Source organism: Melanotaenia boesemani, chromosome 5, assembly GCF_017639745.1.
Source record: "Melanotaenia boesemani isolate fMelBoe1 chromosome 5, fMelBoe1.pri, whole genome shotgun sequence".
Classification (NCBI taxonomy): Eukaryota; Metazoa; Chordata; class Actinopteri; order Atheriniformes; family Melanotaeniidae; genus Melanotaenia; species Melanotaenia boesemani.
In genome coordinates, this window is record NC_055686.1 from 19,387,282 (window position 1) to 19,410,862 (window position 23,581).

The 23,581-nt window shown below is 38.3% G+C and overlaps 1 protein-coding gene across 6 annotated transcripts in view; it reads left to right on the top strand.

The window, feature by feature from the left end:
- The window catches only part of LOC121639698 (phospholipid-transporting ATPase ABCA1-like), a 165,289-nt gene extending 147,160 nt beyond the window's left edge, over positions 1-18,129 (top strand). For all 6 annotated transcript variants that reach the window (XM_041985132.1, XM_041985133.1, XM_041985127.1 and 3 more), the window contains 2 exons: positions 8,989-9,232; positions 16,852-18,129. In XM_041985132.1, the coding sequence (XP_041841066.1) occupies positions 8,989-9,232; positions 16,852-16,980 (373 nt within the window). In that variant the 3' untranslated portion in view covers positions 16,981-18,129. The remainder of the gene's footprint in view (positions 1-8,988; positions 9,233-16,851) is intronic.
- Positions 18,130-23,581: the final 5,452 nt, after the last annotated feature.

Below are 23,581 nucleotides of genomic sequence, written 5' to 3' on the forward strand. Positions count from 1 at the left end.
GTTGTACATGGAACACAAATACAAAGCAGAAATCCTGTTGTAGCATTGATAGTTAGTTTTATTCAAGATGTGACTTGTAAAACATTTACAATTCCTTTTACAATCTAATTCAACTTTCTATTGTATCTAGAGGGTGTACTTACATTATTATACTATTATGTAAGTACACCCTCTAATATTATTATATTATATTATAATATTATATATATTATAATATTATATCAGTGTTGTGAAAAGGAATTTGATATTGTTTATTGCAGTTATTTCATATCCAAACAAATTTACTTATCCTGGCTGGTCTAATTCACCTATGAAAGTTAAAAGGGTGTGTAACGCTTGTTTTGTGTATCAGAAATCATCTCATTGTATTGATTTCACATGAAAAGTTACAGTTGGATCAGCAGACTTGGGGCTAATGACCCAAATCTTTCACCTCACATTTTTGTCTCTCCAGACCTATAAATTCTGTTCCGCCATCACTGCTCTAATTCTCAGTCTTAATAGGCTTTGCACATGTCCCTAATGCGTTTTGGTACATCTCCATCACAGACATCCCCGTTGATAACTCTTAGCACGTTGGTCCACACTGTGATATGCATGTGACATTTCCCGAAGGCCAGCACTGTTTCCTCCCTGTAACAGTAAGGCCAATCTATTACCTTAGGTACAGCCTGCTGACATTATCACCATTACTTTGTGTGAGCGTGTAACAAGAAGGACGTGCCACACACACCTGCAAGAGCGACATTCCTGACAGAAAAATGGTGCAGCAATGGCTTTGTGGAGAGGAGGATCAATACTCCTGGGATGAGGGGGTGGTACGGACCATTTTTCAAGTTGTGCAGGGGATTAGGGGAAATGCCTGGAACGGTAAGGAGGGGGCGACAGAGTCAAGGGTATTTCCAATCTAGAGTGTTAATGTCATGTCAATAACTTGGCTTTTAGATCGCTGTGGAGAGATAAAAGATAGACTTTACTGTAGACCGTGCTATAAAAAGAGGGAGAGTTGAAAAGTGAAGGACTAAAGGGGGAGAGGGATGTACTAATCAGTCTTTCCCAGATGTTAAAGTAATTGGCAGATTCTTTGTGTCAATTACATCCCAAATGTAGAGGCAAGAGCAAGGTGCTGTAAATAATTTATGAAGCACGCAGTAGGTATTGGATAGGTAAGAGCCAGAGGAGCGGTGGGGGGCTAAGATGGGATGGGGGTGGAGCAGTGAACATGGGAGGAGAACGACAGGTTAACACATGTCCTACTTCACTCCACTTGCTATCAGTTAAAAGGGAATCTCACTACACAAGACAAGCCAGTGAGAGGAAACCAGATAAGCATGGCGTCTACATAGATTGTTGTCGTACTTTATTTTAGATTTCACACGGACAATTTGCACACCACTGAAGTACTATCGCTCAGTTCTCGCCACGCAGTGAATAATTTCTAATTAAGCGTCCCTATCTCTGCAGCGTTTGGTGTAATTAATGTTTCATGAGGTGTGGGACCCTGTTAATGACTGAAAAGGCAATTAAGGAATGTCTTCTCTATTTTCTTTTCTCGTCACTATCCTGCCACATGTTTGTGCTGTCATGCAGCCCTGACACACACACACACTCCCACCCCTAGAAAGAAGCATTTCATATACATCTTTTTATTCTCTCCCTAATGTGAAAAGGAAGGACCTGATTTTTCTCAAATGCACAAGTTGTTGCCTGCTTGCAGATGGCAGGGGTTCCATCAGACAGCAGGGGGGGGCATTGCAATAGAGGCAGGTGGCGCACGCCATTGTCGCACGGCATGAGCGGCTGACCTGCAAAGCAGGGGGTACTTTTTTTTCCCCCTCACTCCCCACTTTTGTGTTGCGTTTTCATCACAAGCCCCTGAAAAGAGTGCAGAATCTCACCATGGGGGCAACTCTTACATTTTGACCCCCTATTGCTCATATGTAAGACCTGTAATACCTCCTCCTATTACTACTCTCCTTCAAAAACCTCTCACCATACAGCCCTTATTTGTCCTCCTTTCTTGGTTGTATTTTCAAGTGGAAAATCTCCAAACCAACCATCCAAAACCTTGTTAGTGCTGCCCCCTTTAGTTCTCTGCTGGCTGTGTCTTTATCACTGAGATGTCCTTCTGCTTTAACAACCCCCCTGCCTCTGTCTATCAGTCAGGCCACAAATGGACCCAAATAGCCCATTTACACTACTAGAGAGGTGGTCATCATTTGAGAGTGGCTAAGGATTTGGTTTAGGAAGTGCATTCTTAGAAGTAGGGCAGCCATTTTAAGAAGCCTCTTCGTTGTCTTCTTCTTCTTCTGCTATTAAAAACATCCTTTATTACCTTTATTGGTATTGAGCCCCTCAAATCAATTGCACTCCTAAGAATTTATGAATGGTTGTCTGAGAAAGAGGGAAATAAATAAGCAAAAATGTACAGGAGGCTATAAATGGATTTTTAGTATAGGAGTGTGCCTATATGAAAGCTCCTAGGTGTTAAGTAAACCCAAACGAAGTGGAGGAGCCAATAAAAGCAGCTTCAAAGCTCCCCTATAATCTTGTCACTAAGGAAGGACACCCACTAGCCGTTGCAGGATTTTTCACTGATTGATATCATTCATATCCTGTCTTCAGAGTACAGAATAAACACAGCCCCACAGCCTGGAGACTTATCTTCTTGCGTAAAGCACGTCATGATATAAAAGTGGGGTGTAAAGTGACTTTAATGCATTAAGGTAATGCGCTGTGGATGCAGCAGCGTTTTTACAAGAGTGGTGTCAAAAAGTTTGGATCAATTCCTCTGAAGTTGATGGTGAGAAGTCCAATAAACTCCTTCCCACTCACTGTGCGTCAGCTCTGCAGGTGGGCCATTAACTAAATAGTTTTACTGCATTTAAGTGCTTGTCGCACCCCCCCAGAGATGGCTGGCAAAATAATTCTCTTTGTGGTTTACAATGCCTCAGCATTATAGGTGTAATTAAGAACAGAATACTGACAGATACAGATGGTGCACTGTATACTTTTCAGAACAGTCTTAACTTAAAATATACAACATCTTCAACTTTGATAGCTTGTGGGAAGCTTAATTTATTTCAAACTTTGATCCTTGTTCACATTTTGCTCTTAACATTCCTTAAGTTGTGTTTGCAGGCTACATCAGCATTAGATATTCTAAGGAATGCAAACATTCATATCATCAACTTATCTTTATTAATATATGAGTTTTGTACGGATGCATGCAAACACCCTGTAAATAATCTAGCTGGCCACAAGAGCAGAGTCGATCTTTGGGTCATGAATGCCGTGACTTAGTGTTCAGTTTGACACTGAATATTTACAAAAGCTTGACACAGATTTAGGTTTTGAAACAATCCATTATCTTAAAAAGCCTTTTATGCTAGCACCATTCTGATATATGATGCTAACATTTCATCATGCAGACCTAACACCTACCACATATTATAAAACAGTGCCCTTACAGTTTTAGGTTTGGATCATTGGATGTTGCTCTTATGCTGTGGTCCTAAATTATGAAAGAAGGACAAGTAAATAATTTGATTTGAAGAAAGAAACACCATCTAAGTCTGTTTGAATGTTTTAACTTACGCAGTCAATAGTCCACTGCAGCAACAGACACGCATAGGTAAATAATTTGTTCCTCTTATGCATTTATACTGGGATAAGGACTAATGGTAGTGGTCCAGGTAATTTGCTAGCTATAATGTTTAATCTAGCGTACACTCTATCAGCACACAGACATGGGTATATACATTTATGCCCATTTGGAATTTTGATCAAAAACCAAAAAATCTCTGCTTATCATTTCTGTATTATGTTGCAAATAAATACCCTCTTATGGTCCAAAACTGTCCTTCACTGATTGGCTAATCTCCATCCACCCATCTTACTTATCCATCCTACCTCACGCTGCAGGTGGAGCCCCCACCTGGAGCTCTGTCAGCACACCCCACAGGAACTAAGGAAGGTTCTTGAATGACTTCCTGCTTCATCAAAGAATCAGACCACCCAAGCCATACTGCGACCCTTTGCCCTGCATTCGCCCTCCTCCCTGTGTACACAAACACGAGGTTTGGCAGCGGTGAGGGTGACCTTTCTAAGCTTCCTCTGATGAAGGAAGGCAGGCGAATTATGTTCTGCCTGTCATGCCCTTATCTTTGCCTGGCTGTTTGTTTTAAATTACATGGAAGAACGACTTTCCAGCAGACCGGAGTGAAGGAGAAGATTGAGGTAGAATAATGAAAATGAAGAAGAGAAAACTGCACCACAGAAATTACACTGGCTCTGCCATGCTGTGTTGAGCTGCTGAATCGTATCTGTAATGTAAAATACTTTTAAAGGATTTGCTAAGACAGTGTGTGTGGTCATGACTATAAATAACATACATTCACTATTTTTTCTCAGGCTGAATTCAAGCCCAACTTTTTCAGATTTTGGTTATATATTGTTTTAGAATCGCTATTTAAAACCAAATTTATGGCTTCAAACACAAGATGCAATATGATTGATATGACCCCAGGGAGCAGTGCAGGTTCAATACATTGATATCCAAGCTTACTTTTCCCTACATGGAGTTTATGTGAAGGGAGTCACAGCAGTGTGTCCAGGACAAAATAATTTGTTTTGTTGTGGATAGAGGGGCTGAGTGAAATATGGATATATGAAAGAAAGATATTTCTTAAAAGTGCTGCCTGAGGTCCTTATGTTGCTGCAGCAAGAAGGGCAATAAAAGGCAGACAGGGGGAGAGAATGAGGGAAAGCTAATTGATAAGGCCTTTTACTGTCACTGACGAGCAGCCTTTCATTACCAACCCCAAACTCGCCAAGCCATTTCACCTCAATTCTCCCTTGCCTTATTGGATTTCTTGTAGAAATGTTTTTGCATCTTGGTTGAGCTTTGGCACTGTTTGAACAAAGGAAATCTCCTAAGCTTGCAGCCATAACAAACATAAGGCGATTATGTTCATAGCCCTGACTGGATGAGGAATTAAACTTGATTTGCAAGAACTGCTATGACAATGTGGCAGTGGTCTTTAATCTTATGAAAAAAAAAATAAAAAAATAGACAGGAAATGTTCTGGTTACACTTGGTGTAGAACGTTTGCTGCAGTGTGCGGAGGTGCTGCTTGCCAATAGGCAAACCAGGCAAATGCTTGGGGCCCCGAGCCAGAAGGGGGCCTCTGAGGGCCAACCGAGTTTGAATCAAGACAAAGCAGTGACAATGTGGATAGTTTGCAATCACTGTGCTACTCCCTGAAGTACAATCTCACTTGTTACATTTATTTATCAGCAGATATGGAGGAAAGTAGCAGTTCATGGTTCCAACTGACACATATTTACCCCAAATCATTGTATTGTGCCAGAACTCTTCTCCAACAAAGTATTTGACACAGGTGGTAGAAAGTATTTATACTTTCGATATGCAGTAAAAAATTTTAAGGGGGGTCAAGGCATGAGACCTTTTATAAGGTCTAGATTTTATGAAATATTAGACTAATCATTATAACTAAAGGGATCATCTAATGTAAAAGATGAGAGAGAAAGAGAATGAAAAAGAGGTGGTTAGAGATTAGTTCTCTAAGTTCTATCTTCTCTTAAAGAACTTACTTTCAAATATTAAGATTGAGCTGAATAATTTCAAATGCTTCCTTTAGCTTTAACATTTTTTAGCAGGTGACTGAAGAAAAATAGATAAGCATACAGGTGTATATGTAATATGGCAGCTCAGAAAGTGTGTTTGAACACCACCCTCTCCACATATTTTGCATACACCCTGGTGACCGACTCATCCGACCACCACAACACAGCAACAATGGAACCCCTATACCCAAGTCAAAACTACCTTTATGACTACTTCTTATTGAGGTTGTTATTCAGTAAAGAAATAACTAGAATAACTAGCTTTCCCAAACACAAATCAAAGAACCTAAAAGCACATTGACGGAGAGCAACCGCATGCTCTTCACATCTTCACATAACAAGTAGTAGTTTGCCACTGGGACAAGGTCTGAAATGTCCTATATTCTGACTTTAATCTTGTTTTGGCAAAGTTTCTAATATGTTTTCTCATGCCCAGTTGACACACAGTGGCCTAATATTTTAATAAAGCCTCATGACTCAATCTAAAATAGTCACAAAAACTTAAAAAAACACACAAACTCAATCAGAGATTTGTGTCCACAGATAAGACTTTCAAGTTTTCTGCAGAGCAGCTGCACACAGAAATAAGTCCATAGAGCAAAGTGGTGTCAGAGTATATAGGCATATATTGTGTATAAACATTTTTTTTCACATTAACAGGTGAAAAAAAAACTTTATGTTCATAAAGATTTTAAAGGATAGGAAGATGGTACACAAGACTTTCAAGTGGCAAGTCAAGATTTTGTGGCATTCTCCTCTTTTGTTTACATGGCAACAATGGAGCAAAACAGTACAGGTGCCTACTTTTTACATGTGCTCACAGGTGCTTATGTGTCACATAAATGTACAGTTTAGTGCAAGTTATATTCAGGAATGGAGGTATCTTGCTGATATGTGCCTGCCAGTCAAAAAAGTACAGCATATAATAAGTGTTAGTGTTCAGTCGGTAAGCTTTGGACCACCTGTAGCGTGTAGCGCCAGAAGAGATCACAGTGCAGATGCAGGTCACTGTGTTCATATGGATGAAGTTAGTCAGTGATGAACTCTAGTATTCTATATTTTCTGTAAGACTGAAGCTAAATCTTTGGTGTGTTATAGTAATATGTACCAGTCAAAAATGTTGTCACAGAAAATAGAAGCTTTAGGGAATAGTCATAAGGATGTACCTGTTGCAGGTGGGATTGTCAGTTATCTGTGTTCTTTGAATAAAGTCTATAACAAAATTTACTTGATATTTTAGCTTGTAAAAGATTCAGAATCAAAAGGAGCATAAAAACCAACTTTACATTCTTAATATAAATGACTACCAAACGATAATTCACACATAGAATGCAAAGTTTTATTATTCTTGCACTGTGGTTCTTCAACTTCAAGCAGTTTTACTTCTGCCCATGAGGTCCGTTCGTTTCATTTCTCTGTAGTACCATTGCTCCACTTCCTCTCTCACTCCCTTTGGGATCATGTAAGCCTGCAGTTTATTCACCATATCTCTAATTGCCACTAAGGGAGGCTCTAACTCTCATTGCATGTTGCTCAGTACCCGCCACAATGGACATTTCTGAGAGTAAATCCAACATTAGGGAATTAATTAGGCAGAAAACAATGGGTCATAAGAGTGCTAACGACAGAATAACAAGGCACTGGGTTTTATTTTGTGCTCAACAGACATAGCACACATTCAAAGATGCAGAATGCTAATTAACTTTGGAGCTTAGCTAAGGCTCATTTTCATTTTTGACAATATTTTATATAAAGAATGATGTTCATGTTGTAAAGATTTACAACTGGTACCTTTTGACATATTGTTAAACATGGTCACTGTTACTGTAAATTAAGCATATAAATACTACGTACTCTCCATCTACCAATCATTAGCTATGTTTAAATGGACAAATATTTGTCTAGCTGACACATTGACATGAAGACTAGATAAAGGAATCCATTCCCGATAAATTCCAAAAGTTGATCAGATAAGCTGAGGTGTTTAGTCCGACTGGATGTTTGATTGGATCAAAAGTGCTCCGTGTAAAACACAGCCAATGGTAACGGTCATTTGTGGGTTTCATCATTGAAGTTTTTGGGTTCAAGTTATTATGGGCTAAAAGACATTATTTATTATCCACAAGATAATAATAACTGATTAAACTTGTTTCCAATTGGTCATGGTTTAACTTTGAAGTTGTATCTGCCACTGAAAAAGAGAGGTTGCCTCTGTAATTGTGCAACTAACCACAATTAGACATCAGCTGGTTTTCATAGAAGCAAGACATTTACAGAGCAAGACATTTACAGAAGTTGGCAACTTTAAAAATTAATCTATCATGTAAATTCACCATCCACCAGAAAAAAACCTGATTAACCTTAATCTCAATTTTATTCTCTACTCTCTGAGTGAATGTTTACTCCATTTTTAGAAGCTATCTACAGTGGCTGGGAAGTGCAAAACAATATTACATCAAGTGAAACACTTTAAAATATTCACGATACAAATTTACATCCAGTGAAACACTTTTACAAGTTTACCAAAACAAAATTACAAAGATAGATGCTACACCAAAATCTGTGATCCATCAGAATCTGTGACCATAGGAGGGCGATAGTGTAGATTTCTCTGCATGTATGTCTTAGAAAATGAGCAAAGTCTTGAACACTTTCATTAAAAACACATTTCTGATAGCAATAGGAATGTGTTAGTTTACTGTACCTGCATTATAATGAACTCAGACTTCAATAACAGTGTTTTTAAGACTTTGCTCGTCTTCAAAGAGTTATCTGCAGAGGGCTCCCAGCAGTCACAGATTCTGATGGGTCACAGATTTTAGTGAAACACCTATCTTTGTAATTGTGTTTCGGTAAACTTTTAAAAGTGTTTTACTCAATGTAATATTGTTTTGCACTTTCCGGCCACCGTAGCTATCTCTGCTTGGTCTCCTTTGACTGATTCAAGTTAGTGCTTGTCTTCATATTTGGAACAGCTGATTGTGTTAATTCCTGCTTGCATTTCAACTAGAAACTTTTTCTTAATGGTTTACAGGTTTTATCAAAGAAGACCAGTTGTTTTTAGCTCTCAGCTGTATGTGACTCATCTTCTCCTCCAGCTCATCAGGAAGTAAAAAAATTCTGGGAGCAATAATATTTTGAATACTTTACTTGCATCTCTTGAACTTACAGCCCCGTTTCTTCCAAGGCACCACCCTGTTTTCCATGACACCATGCCACGATCATAGAAAAAAAGAGTTCATTATTTAGATTGCACGCTGTGAGCTGTTTGGCCCTTTCCTTGCTTTTTTAAAAGTTTTTTTTTTACTGAGTTTTTAATGATGGTGGCTTCACTTCTAGATTTGGTGACGGCTACACGGTGATTGTGAAGGTCGGCGGTTCTCCTCCCGAACTGAAGCCCGTCGAAGACTTCGTCCAGCAGACTTTCCCAGGCAGCGTTCTCAAAGAGAAGCACCACAACACACTGCAGTACCAGTTCCCACACACAGAAGGAGCTTTAGCCCACATTTTCAGCCAGTTCGCCAGCCACCAGCAGAGGCTGGGTGTGGACGACTACTCTGTGTCTCAGACAACTCTAGATCAGGTGAGATACATATTAGAGCATGTTTTAATTATCAAAATTTCATGTATTTGTGCCAAACACCTCTAGGGAAGTTGTGTACTCTGATGAGCTGATCGTGTCTCTGAACGCAGGATTGGAACTGCTGATTTTTTTTCTATTTGTGCTTCAAAGGTAAACATTGGTTTTAGCCTGTTTTAGCTTATTGAAGGTTTAAAAAAATATTTAAATGTTCTCTTTTGACAAGGGCAATTTAGGTTTGATGATAATTTTATAACTATCAACTCAGTTTAATGGATCATTAAGCCATCAATAAATGCATCCTGCAATTTAAGTGCTCTAATTTAATAATTCTATCAGATTCAGAGTAACATTTAAAGGTCTATTGTTCTCTACACATCGTTGTCATTACCCACAATGTGAAAAATTCTTAGTTTTTATGGCTAAGATAGGTGAACTGCTGGCCCCCAGTATTGATTTAAAATCTGGAGTGATATATAAAAAGCTCCCACAGCCAATACCATTTTTTTCTTCATTCCTGCCCATGTGTTCTACCTCATAGTTAAAAGAGTCCTGCATGTTGGTGGACTGTCTTCACCTTGTATTTTCCTCGTGGCCCCAGAGACCTGGTACAATCAAGCACTCAGTGGTGAATGCAGGCGTGTCTGGTCTTGCAAACCCTTTATTAGCTCAGCAGCAGATGACCAGGCAGGAGGTGAAAATGACCTCTCGTAGGTCTAGAAAGGTCATCAGTCCTCTTTGCTGTAAGGAGAGAAAAAAAATGGAAAGAAAAACACACACAGATGGGAGTAATTTGTACTCTTTCACAGCTTCATTCAAATGATGTCATATAAAGAATACTACAGAGATATTAAGGATCTCATTATCAAGGTTTTATTAACATGATCCCCATGTGGATTACCCATAATTCAACATTAAGCCCTCTTTGGTGGCATTATTCATTTAAAATATGCCTTTTAAGGGGGCATTCAAACCTCCATTTAAAGAGTAAAGAGACTTACAGAAAGTTAAATGTTTTAACTAATAGTTGCTCAGACTTTACAACCCCTGAAGGATTTTTAACAGAATGCTGTTTTTATTTTGCAGATTACTGGTGTTCAGCCATATATGACTTCTAACCTTGTGTAGTTTGTTTTTAAGTTCAGTATCAACATGCCCCACATTCTGCAGGGGTCAGTATTTACCAGATCAGATGCAGTAAATAAATCATACTTAGGCTCGGAGGTCGCAGTATTAAAACATGGAGCAGGAGGGCGAGAGAACCTGTGGAGATCCAGACAGTCACCTTTCATTTGGTGATTTATAGAGAGGAGCCTTGACCTATAGTATAACACCCGACTTGCACTGCAATTAATATTGATCCACACAGCCCGGTGTTCAGGGGTTGGGTGCTGATCACCAAGGTGGTACAGAGCAGATTTGAAAAAAAAATGGGATTTTCTCAAGTGTCTTTTGCAACGCTTTGTGTTTTTTTTCTTTTGGTTTTATAGTTGGTGTATTTTTTTCTTTTTAAAGAACAATGAAACTGATGACGTTTAGTCTGTCCATGCATTCATGTTGACATACAGACGATTTTGATCCTCACTCATCACTCATGTTGACCTTGACCTCATCAAATGAAACAAGTGAAAGTAGATTCAGTTTCTATAGGATTTAGCATCCATTAGTAAAACGGAGGATGTCTACGCATAATCATGTAAGGGGTCTGAGAAGTGACGTCTGCAGTTAAACCAATTATAGTCCCTCCAGGAATTTGCACTGTTGAAATCACCACTATTAACACAAACCCAGCCAATCCTTGTGAACTCTGTATGTCCTTGCAATTGTCCAATTACCGCGACTCTAATGTAACTTTGACAAATTGCAGCACACTGATGATGATGAACATACAGACACGAGCGACACAAATGTGTTGCATCTGTCATCTAAATCACCATTGTGCGTTACGTTTTCCCACTGTTTGGCATGAAAGTGGAAATAAACGGTGTTGTACTGTGTGTAAGATTTTTCAACCACAAAATACTACCAGAAAAATGTTTGAAATATGTAAACAGACGTGATAGTCTATAAAATCAGATCTGTTGAAAAAACAATCAGAATTTTTTTTTTTTTTTTTTGTTCTCGCTATTTGAACAAGAACTCCCAGTGGGTTTATTTAAATCAAGAAAGTTGGAATATCATGATTTAAATATTGAGTAATGAATATTAATACAATTCCTTAAAGATAAATTTCAGCTGCTTTTGCAAGAATAAATAAAACACTAAAAGCCACAGTAATCTTTCACAAAAGCAGCCACAAAAGCTGACATTTTAAGTTGCAAGAATCACAAAGAAATTAATAGAAATCCTGCAGAGATTGAGTACTTAGGCTGCTGCTTTTCTGCTGCCAGTGCCCAATGATGTGAATATGGGTTGAAATAAATACAGGCATGATATAAAGGTGGTATTAAAAATATGTTGAATAAATCAATATATTAATATGCCATTGTGAAGTAGAAAAATCACAAAACAGGTCAAGTATAGATTTCAACTTTATTAAACCTCTGGAACAAGCACCAGGCATTAGTACAGATGAACACTCTCCACAAACATGTACAAGTGCATCATATCCACCAGCTTTGTGTATGCATAAGGAGGTAGGAGGACTGGTGGTGTAATAAGTCAGGTAGGGAGAGCTGTATCCCAGTTCAGGGTCTATGCACTTCGCAGTGCAGATTCTTCTGCTACATATTATAGTGGTGCATTTAGAAGGAGCCTCTGAATCCACCCTACAAACCCACGCTTCATTTGGCCTCAAATGTAGGCTGCTGGTGATCGATCTTTTGCAGTCTATTTTCTCCCAGAATTCCTTTCGCACAAGTTTAAGGTTGAATGAGCAACAAAGCTCCAGAGTACTTTTTTTTTTTTTTTACCTTACTTTAGTAAGGTACTTTTTTGGTTTTTAAGGGTTAATGAAGAGTATATCTGCTGGAAAACAACAGAGCCTCAGATAGTTTATTTTATTTTTTTACGTTATTGCTTGTTCGGGGTTAACCGAGTGTCCTCTAAAGTGTCCTATGATATGCAAACTTAGTTGTTTCAAGGGTTTATATTATTCAACATCCTATGTTTCCGCTATGGTAAATACTCTGCTAAGTAGGTTGTCCCATGTTAGTCTGCACACGTTGAAGTGTGTAGACCCTGAATTGGGACACAGCTTAAGCTGATCTTGTCAGAGAGGTTCTCTATACACATCCCAAGATGCAAAGCTGCATGTCAGTGTTTTCCTTCTGACAACTTTGCTTCATTTTGCCTACACCTGATTATGTTTATGGGCTCATTGTAAACTGGATGATCAATATAAGGAATATTACTTTATACAAATAGTTTTTTTTCCACACTAATAAATGACTAAATTAAATCGATAATTTAATAGATATGGAATAGATCATGAACACAGGATAATATACTTTATGTTAAAAAAAGAAAAATGAAAGTACATTTAACTCCCTGCAATGACTCTGTTGGTATAATACAGAGGTTAATGGGGTGATTCACATCCTTCCACTCCTGTGTTATGCCTCAATGGGTATCAAATAAACCGTCTGTAATGTAATTAATGCCTATATACATCTGTCATTAAGAAAATGCCACTCAGTAGCATTGGTGCATGACATGCACTTAATGAATGGATAGTTAGCTAAATACAGAAAGTGAACTTTAGGTAATGATCACACCTCAAAGCAAAAGATGAATTTGCTTTGGTTTCTCAGTCAAAAATCCTACACCGCTGAAGCACTTTCAAACTAAAACTTCACCACAAACAGTACTTAGAAATTCTGTTGAAATACTATACAGCCTTGGTCGTGAATAGAAAATGCTGTGTGCGCCTCAGCATATCAAGCCAGTATCAGCCAGTGGCAGAGGCCAAGAGAGATGGGCGGGGAGTGTATTTGTTGCTTCTGTCATTCCTATCCCCTTACTCATCCTCCCCTGACAAGATTCCTTGACAGCCCTGACCTTGATACATACTGCTGATGGTATGACATCACACACAGAGAAGCATACTTTAGCCTTGGGCTTTGTGCAGAAGTAGCTTGCTCCCCAGTTACAAGATATGCTTCTGTTACTTTCCAAGTAGCACCAACTTTCATCAGCTTACCCCTTTACTTTTTCAGGAAGCTCTGCATATCTCAGTGGTTTCTGTGAGTTAGAAGTCTAACAGACAGCTGTATTTGTTTGTTTGTGCGTGCGTTTGTTTGTTTTTGTTTGCTACTGCAAGAAAAGGTAGAAACCTAAATTTGGAACTCCACAACATGGAGGAGGAAGAGAAAATGTGTAACATGTAAAAATAACATGTTGTGAACTAGAAAAAAAAAACAAAAAAAAACAAGCCTCTCCTCCATTTTCATTGTTTATCAGGATAACAAGTTCTGCACCACGATGGTAATGACTCTGTGGTCCGAGATTAAAACCAATAAGCCTGCAATTATCGTATAAGATAGCTGTCAAAAAGACGTATGCATGATTCTAAGATTTGTAGTCGTATTTTTGTGTTAATAAAAGTTTTGTACACAAATCAAGGCTGTCATATATGTGCGTCTGGTCAATTTTGTGGATTAGGAGTTGTTTTATGTGAGTATGAATCTTAAAGCTGTGAGTGCAAAATCTTGTGAATACAACTCCAATTTCTACGAAGACAAAGTCTCCTATTCTGTGTGGACACGAATTCACGTTTTTGGGTACGAGTAGAAAAGTATTCAGATGAAGTCACAAGGGAGGAGTAATCGATCTGCCGATTGTACAAAACACAACAAGCTCCAATTTCAAAGATGGCTGAAGAAATTGCAGCGGGAGGAGCTACCGGCTCAAGTGAAGCATCACAGGTAAGATGTTCAAGCGGTCTTTATTTATATATTAAAGAAAAACATACTATTTTCAATAATATTCTTTGATTTAAAGACGTACTGCTATAGTTTGCCATGTCGGGTAGTGCTAGCATTAGAAGCTGGCTTGTGCTATTAGCATTGATGTAGCGTGGAAACTATAAAATGTTTATTCTTAGACAATGTCGATTGAAATGCGACTTTTATGGATTTATTAATTACGCTATTTAGTCGATCAGTCTGTCCTCGCCAATCCTCTTTTCCATTTACCCCACTCCCTTCGCCCGCCGAAGCTGAGGATAAATCAATCCATGTACCGGTGAATAACCGTATTTATTATATATGTCATGATATGCATATTTATGTAATCTTCTCTGCCATAAACACGATATTGCGGGGGTTGCGGGGGCGTTTGAGTGACGTGACCTGGGACGCCGATGGAGTGAAGAGACTTAATTCCTCAACCAGCGGAGCACCGTTGCTAGGGGCATTGGCGTCCCTAGCAACGGTGCTCCGCTGATTGATCAGATGACAAAGATGATGCTCAGGGAGGAAATATGCCAGATATTTGCCCTATGAGGTTTTACGCGGTACTTAACCAACTTCAGAGTAATAGTGATGGTTAAAGAAATCCATTGCAACTTTCTACTGGGAGGAATTAAGTCTCTTCACTCCATCGGCGTCCCAGGTCACGTCACTCAAACGCCCCCGCAACCCCCGCAATATCGTGTTTATGGCAGAGAAGATTACATAAATATGCATATCATGACATATATAATAAATACGGTTATTCACCGGTACATGGATTGATTTATCCTCAGCTTCGGCGGGCGAAGGGAGTGGGGTAAATGGAAAAGAGGATTGGCGAGGACAGACTGATCGACTAAATAGCGTAATTAATAAATCCATAAAAGTCGCATTTCAATCGACATTGTCTAAGAATAAACATTTTATAGTTTCCACGCTACATCAATGCTAATAGCACAAGCCAGCTTCTAATGCTAGCACTACCCGACATGGCAAACTATAGCAGTACGTCTTTAAATCAAAGAATATTATTGAAAATAGTATGTTTTTCTTTAATATATAAATAAAGACCGCTTGAACATCTTACCTGTGATGCTTCACTTGAGCCGGTAGCTCCTCCCGCTGCAATTTCTTCAGCCATCTTTGAAATTGGAGCTTGTTGTGTTTTGTACAATCGGCAGATCGATTACTCCTCCCTTGTGACTTCATCTGAATACTTTTCTACTCGTACCCAAAAACGTGAATTCGTGTCCACACAGAATAGGAGACTTTGTCTTCGTAGAAATTGGAGTTGTATTCACAAGATTTTGCACTCACAGCTTTAAGATTCATACTCACATAAAACAACTCCTAATCCACAAAATTGACCAGACGCACATATATGACAGCCTTGATTTGTGCACAAAACTTTTATTAACACAAAAATACGACTACAAATCTTAGAATCATGCATACGTCTTTTTGACAGCTATCTTATACGATATGCAATTGATCAATGACACTGCAGGGTAAAATGCCACTGCTTTTAAAGCATTCACCTTCCAGGTCAAACATACAGTGATGAGTTGGATGTTTTCAGTACAACAAGCTTGCTAGCAAAGCGATAATTTCGTTTCCCTGTTGGATGTTGGGGAGACTGTTCTTGCTCTATGTTTAAGCACCCATGTACCAAGTGTTAAAGTGTTTGTTCTAAATGCATTTTCATAAAATGCATGTAAAGATTGGCCTCTGCTTCATCGGTGACAAAGTCAGACATCCACACTCTTCCCATCAAATATTAATAACTTTAAAGTAAATGTGTCATAGTACTTGGCAAACATTTCTTTGTTGAACAAAAGACAGATTGTTGATGCTCATAAAGACAATAACATTAAATAGTTTTTTATATTCAGAACACTTCAAATAGATTTTCATTCCTCAAGCATCATCTGAGCTTTATAAGAACAAAACGGTTCTAAGCCCAGTAGAATACAGATACTCAGATCTGTTTATTTATGCCTTTTAGCATTTGTTATTTACTCTTTACTTGAGCCCATTTGTAGCTATAAAAAAACATTTAACTGATAGAAACCCTGAGTGCTTTCAGATGGAATTGGTCTGGATGACTCTGACTCTCCTTTTTTTTTTCTTTTGCTTTTTCTTTTTTTCTTTTAATCCATTGAAATTTTACACGCAATCTAGTATATCACATGTCCTGTTGCTTTCACACAGCTAATGAAATCCATTTAATGAAAAAGCAATGCTCTTATCATTTTATATGATCATCTTTGCTGCTTTTTCTCCATGGAGTAAAAGTTTTTGAGTAGCTGTACTGCTAATGCTAGTAGAATGCAAAGCCTGCACTACACTGGTGTTTATAGCACAATGAAATGCACACTGCTTTTTATGAAAGCCGTAGGATTGATTTCGTCTGACATTAAATGGGCATCACAGAGAGAAGAATGATTGTTTTATTCTCTTTCTCAGCTGGTCAAAGATGTCAAACTGACATTCACTGTGTGAGTCCAGGCACTTGCTTGATGCTTCACAGCCCTTGTCTGGCAACTTATTCATGCACCCCGTTGACTGTATCACTATTTCTGTTTATTTTGAAGGAAGGAAGGGGGGCAGGCGAAAATGAGATGGATAAAGAAATGTCCACAGGCGATTTTAGTTCAATGCTAGATGTGTTATTGTTTCTTTATTTTGACGTTGTTGTTGAGTACATTCTTCTTCTCATTGAAATTTCAGGTCTTTGTGAACTTTGCAAGGCACCAACAAGGGGAGGATGAAATCCACGCCTATAACAACCCAGTGGATATTTCTGATGAGCTGCCTTTGGAGTCAGTGAGGACCTCCCAAGCAGCAGAGAGGGTGTAATGGAAGAAGCAATATGCTGCACTTACAGATGATCCAATAATTTATCTTATAATAAAGTTATAATAAATGTGATACTCACCAACAGCCACATTCAAAAGTCAAGTATTTGGTTTAAATAGCTAAATTGTGCTTTAATTGGTCTTCAAAATTTGTCACAAACACAAAGCCCTGATCAGAAATATTCATTTAATTCTTCATAGTGTATACCATTCTGCCCAGTTTTGACCATCTCTACCAGTTTAAACATATGTATACTGGGATTCTGCAGGTCTGCAGGAAAGGAAAGGGCTTGTTTCCCTCTTGAAGGATGAGCACCATCAAATGATTATGTCACCACTGTGAATGGCTGCAGAACTTTTCAATTGCGTTCTGAAGATGCTTGTCTTCATATTATAAAGCAGGTCACTGTAAAAGTCAGGGAAATTAAACTGTTTAAAAATATGCATCAATCAATGAAGGATGAATTTTCCTTACTGCACTTCCAGATTTCCTTAAAAAATATGAAAGATAAATTGCATAAATGGCATGAAAAAGGATTGGTGCATCTCTTAGCACATGGATGGACTGATTTCTTAAAAAGAAACTAGAGTTTAGCTAGAGTTCAGTTTTGTTATGAGTTGCTGATTACCATATACCTCAGTGTAAACACAAGGGCCAAAACAGTTTATAAAAACATTATATATTGCACACCAATTACTTATACTTTCACTTTTATTAGAACAGACAGTTAGTTTCAAACTTGAATTGTATTTGCTGTTAGGCACTCCAAGCATTGCCTCGGAACAGAGATGAAAAACAACAGACATGTTGGCTTTCTGATGTAAAAAGTCTCTAAATAACTAAGTGATGTCCAATGACAACTTCTGGGGTTATTGCTGTTCCACAATGTTAATCAGCTGTCAAGTATGTTGGGTTGGCAAAAAAAGTGACACGTCTCACGTGTGAACCTTCATTAGTTTACAAGCACCTCTATTTAAAGCCCTTCTGTTGCTGCATCGATGCTGCAATGACGAATGTAAATTGGAACGTCTATGAATATATATGAGCATACATATTTATTTTTATGTGCTTTTTGTAATGCATTACCATGGGCTATTTTTGTATTGCACTGATCATTCCTTCTTTATCAGACCACTACCACAAATTATTTAGCTTAAGCTTAAGGAGATATGTTTTGTCTCTACAGGATTTCAAACCACCTTCAAAATGTTAAAGTAACTATAGTTTTTTTTTCTTATATAAGAGATTATCGTAACATTTTTCCTTTTGTTATTTACTTTGTGTTGTCCAGCAGAGGGACGTTGTCGCTGAGCAGAATATTCTTGTGCAGTTTACATTTTTGTCTTAAAATTTGAATGACCCTCATTTCACTGCCACATACTGTCTGGTTTACTTTCAAAAATAATTTATATTCAGTGTCCTTGCATTGCATTATCATTACTTTTGTAAAGAATAATGAATCCTGTTTGTACTGAATGCTTCTTTGCCAAGATACGTGATTAAACATTTGCATAAATTGTAATGCAACTGAATTAATGTTTGTTCTCTGCTTTATTTGTGTCATGATTCAGTGAGGTCTCCACTTTAGTTTAACTTTTTACATGCTTTCCTATAGACTTGTCCTTTACTTTGCTTTCACTCAAAGTGTAGCTGCCAGCTGCAGTGTCTCCCATGTTCTTCCCCTGCAGTTATCTGGGAGTCAAACTACAGAATCTGCCACACTGGGTAATGCGTTTTATTTCACATTTAGTGGAATGGCTCCATTTTAAACCTGAAGAGACATTTTGTCTGCCAGATACCTTGGAATGAATTCATTTTCTTGTCAAACTTTCACAGAGATGCGTTGTGTGTCGACTTTCTTTATATTTATTTTGCTTTTTGGAACCAATGAAAAGCTTGTATCCCTTAGGTTACATCAATTGTTTCTCAATTTCATTTTATACACAAAATATATATTTTGGAACAGACTGGGCTGCCAGTTATTTATTAAGACATCTCTGAAAACATCTTATATAATCTGAACTGCCTTCCCTCCCTCTCTGCATTAGCCAAACCTTCCACTGATCTATTAAATTGTCACTTTGAATTATGATGATAAATTCAAATGGAGTTTTTGTTTGTTTGTTTTCTATCTCTGGTGTAAATGTATTTGTTTCTTGTGTAAGTATCAGATAAAAAAGACTTATTGGTTAGTGTCTTTCAAAGTTTCAAGGTTTTCCTACTTTAATATGCAGTATAATTGGCTTGATTCAAAGCTGCCTTCACAAAGAACTGAATTATCCTGCATGTCATCTAATTAGTTAAACTTGTGCAGGCTTGATTCTCACAAATATGCAACATCACTCATATTCCCCTCCCATTTCCCTCATTTTACTTTCACTTTGAGTACAGCTGCCAGAAATTTGTAGTAAGGCAGACTTCAAATTGAGTATCTGGTATTGATCTTTGGGTTTCTTTCATGAGGCCCACCTCTTTGCTTTCTTTCCTCATTAGAGCACTGATTTCTAGGGCAGTGCCAAACATGATTACCTAAGAATTGGGTTGAACTGAACTGCACAGGGGTGATAAAATTAAATTCTAAAGCTAAGTTTACGTGTTGCTTTTTACCATTATTCTGTGCCCTGTTTGCCCTTTTGCAATGCGTGGCTTTGTGAGCAGAGGTTACTTTACAGATCAAGGGAGTGGGTTTAGCAGGACTGTAGACAGACTGCTTATACAGTTCACTCACCAGAATGTTTGAAATTATTCCTAATTCAAATAGTAAAAGGGTTAGAATGACTATATTGAAAGTATGAGCCTTCAGCACAATGCTGAGTCTCAGAGGTGTTCGTGTTTAACAGGGTGCCCAGACTGTTGTGTGAACTAGAGAAACACACTGAATTATGTATATGGAACATATAGGTCAAATCTCTTGTACTTTTCATATTTCTATTATTACACTAAATGGATTATCCTACATATAGGGTTGTAGTGGGACATTTGTTATGCTGGTCATATATATTTATTTAAATATATTATCATAAAAATAAAGGGAAATCAGATATTAGATATTAACGGGGACCAGTCAATCTCTCACACTAACTTTTATTTCCTGCATTTTACCTTGTTTTATTTGACCCTTTTCATTTCTTTTCAAGTTTTTAAATTTGTTTTTAATACTTCTTCTGTACCCTGTTGTAATGCTTTTAGTGTTAAATGTAAAGCACCTTGAATGGTCTTGTACATAAGATGCGCTATACAAATAAATTGGCCTTGCTTTGACAACTGGAAGCAGTGGAGATACAGAAAGACTCTTAAAACTTAGCAAGAAAAAAATTTGCATTAACTGTTGCCAGAAATCTCTTTACATGTTGTCTATTTAAACAAAAGACAACTTTGGTAGAGGCTGTCCAAAAATACAGCCGTATAGTGATTTAGAATCATTAAACATTAAAGATGTTTAATAAAATTATTCATTTTAATCATTTCATAACATTATGAATTATTAGTCAAAATATTGATTATACCTCGGGCACCTCCACAATAGAGCTTTGATACCAAACTAATGGCTGTGTGGACACCATTAGAGTACTAAATTAATTAAGTCAATCTAGTCAAATCGATCAGTTATCAATCAATCAGTCTCAGGACGCTAATAAAGTGAATTCTTAAATCGAAGGCACCCATAACATGACTCAAAGGAGGAGCTCACAATAACCAGACCAGTTTAGGATACATATGAAATATTTATTACTAGTCTAATCATGCATAAATGAAAAAGGAAATATTTACAAAGGACTTTCAGTGGGAAAATGAATCAAACATTGTAAAACGCAGAAAATGGTGTTCAAACCAGAATCTCATTTCAAGATCATGTAATGTGTCAGAATGAATGAAATGTATGCAAGAAGTGAAACAAAAGTTAATAAACCTGTGGTGTTATTTCAACTAATGTTTAAGAAAACTGGAAAAAAGGGATCTTAGTATCCGAAAAGGAAAAGAGGGAAAACTGAATGTCATCTGTTTAAAGCTGGAAGTTTAACTAAGATGTAAAATTACATCACTGAGACCTATCTGTACAGCACACCGACCATTCCTTCAGCAGACAAGCAGAGAATTGATCCGAGCAGGACTCGTCCGGTTCTGTTTGGATCGAGCCAACTTACGACCGTTGTGGTGACTCTCCCGGGCACATAAGTTGGCACAGGTGGCTTAGATCCTGAACGACTCCCAAGAAAACCAGAAGATTTGTCACGTGGTGGTCCGAATGTTTGGATCAGGAAGTTTTGCTGAGCGGTCTCGTTCCGTGGTTCGGCTGGGTTGGTTGTGTCTCAGATGGCAGACTTGTGAATAATTTGCGTTGGTATGGCATAAAGTCAAGTGACCAGCTTTGGATCAGTCTAAAAGAAAAAGAAAGCTCTGTAGAGCTGGTTCTGAAGTGTTTAACCAGTTATCCAAATTAAAGATCAAAATTTAGGATCAATATTAAAAATCCAAAAGATAAAAAAAGCATAACTAAAAGTAGAAGTATCAGCTGACAAAGGCATGAACTAAACGGAGTTGATCAGTCCAAAAAATAGCAAAACTCAATCATGCATCTTAAATGCAGGTACAATCTTATTATATCTGGTGATGGACTTTACATTATGGCAAAACTTAATTCTTCATGCCGTCTCTCTCTTTCTCTCTCTCTCTATCTCTCTCTCTCTCTCTGGCGTTCCGAGAAAGTGTCTCTAGGACCTCTGAAAGAAATCAAAGTGACTCTGGACAAGAGCCATGTCTGACGAGGAGTTTTAGTGTGATGACACACCCAAGGGTATTGGTCTGAAGTCCTTCTCCACCAATCAACAGTCTGGTGGGCTGATTTTGGATCAGTCTGATCATTTTGTAAAGTGTATCAAATTAAACATTTGTGAATATATCTGTATATCCAGGTTATCAAAGCCTTAAATGAAACATTATTAAAATCATCAATGAATTATTGAAGAGACAATAAAAATAGTAAGAAGGTTAAACATTAAAGGTCCCATATTATACACTTTATTCCCAATCTGAGACCATTCATTAATATCTAAATGAAATATTTCCGCCATGGTATGGACAAATCGACCCTCAGTTTGAGTGCAGCGGCTTCTCTTCACCTCCCTCTTTTTAGCAGCTTCAGAAATGTGCCGTTTATGGTGGGCGGAACCCTGGTGGAGCAGCTCAGCTGTTGGCTCCGCCCATCGCATCGCCCGTCATGAGGTGATTGACAGGTTAATATATTTTCAAGCTATCAGACTAATAAGGCCGAAACGATAAAATAACTGCCAGCTCTTACCTCTCCAGCTGTGTCACGGACAGTTGGTATTGAACCTGGCTTCAGCTTCAAACGGTTGGCGAAGCCTGCTTTCCATGCCCCCATGTTGTGGAAACAGTCCTCTTTGAAATGCTAGCCACAGACATGCAAAACCTTTGGAAGTTTTCCGGGTACATTTCCTCCAAAAATAAAATTAATCCACTCAGTCCTCGTGGGTTCAGTGGATGGAAGTAAAAAAACGTTTTCGTGTTCATTTATGCAGCCACAAACAGAACAGTGCTTCTGTCGCTTAGCCATGTCCGCTAACGAGGGTTGCCGAAGAGGGAAAAACACTGGGCGCTAGGTGATTTTTAGAGGGCGGGCTTTGAGAGCCGGTAGACGGGTCCATCGCTCTGTGGGGAGTGGTTATTGTCCCTTATGACGTCATAACGTACACGCTTTCAAACAAGCTCATTTCAGCGCTTACTTCCCTAGAGGTGGAGCAGGGGGGAGAGAGAGCGCCTGAAAGAGTTTCACACTTACGGGTCTCCTACACATGCGGGGGGACCAGTATGACTGTTCCAAAACCATTAAAAAGTGAATTTTGCATAATATGGGACCTTTAAACCAGGGGAGTCCAAAGTCGGTGCTTGAGGGCCGCTGTCCTGCAGGTTTTCAGTGTTTCCTGTTTAAACACACCTGACTCAGATTAAATAGATCCAACAGCCTATTAAATTTTGCACAATGACTCATTAATTTGAGTCAGGTGGTTTTGGAGCAGGGACACATCGAAAACCTGCAGGATTGTGGCCCTCGAGGACCGGAGCTGGACACCCCTGCCTTAAACCAAAACATCAATAAAGTTTCAGAGCACAAATTAATCAAGCTTGTTGATTAAACCTTGCACAAAATGATAATGATCATATCCATGGTATGCATTATCAAGATAAAACACATATTAAGCAGATGATCATATATCTACAAAGTCTCTGTCTTTGCTGTGGTGTGACATAGATTACCCTCTTGGAATGTGTAAGAAAAACAGTTCTTGATGTGTCCAACCAGGGGGTTCCTTGTCAGTTGAAGAAAAACTCAAGTTTAGAAGGAAACAGCTTCAAAGTGGACAACGTTCTGGGTGATGAGTTCCATCTGAAATCCATGAAACATTTAGTTCGTTATAAGGCAGATTTGTGCTGCAGAAGATTAAAGTTCAGAAACTTCCCAGATCTTTGATATAACTTAATGAAGTCCTCCCCCAGTCCAGGTTGGAGAGTTGACCTTTGTTGACCTGTGGAGCTGTAAACCAAGTCATAAATCTGAGTCCTGGATTTTTACCAGTCAGAC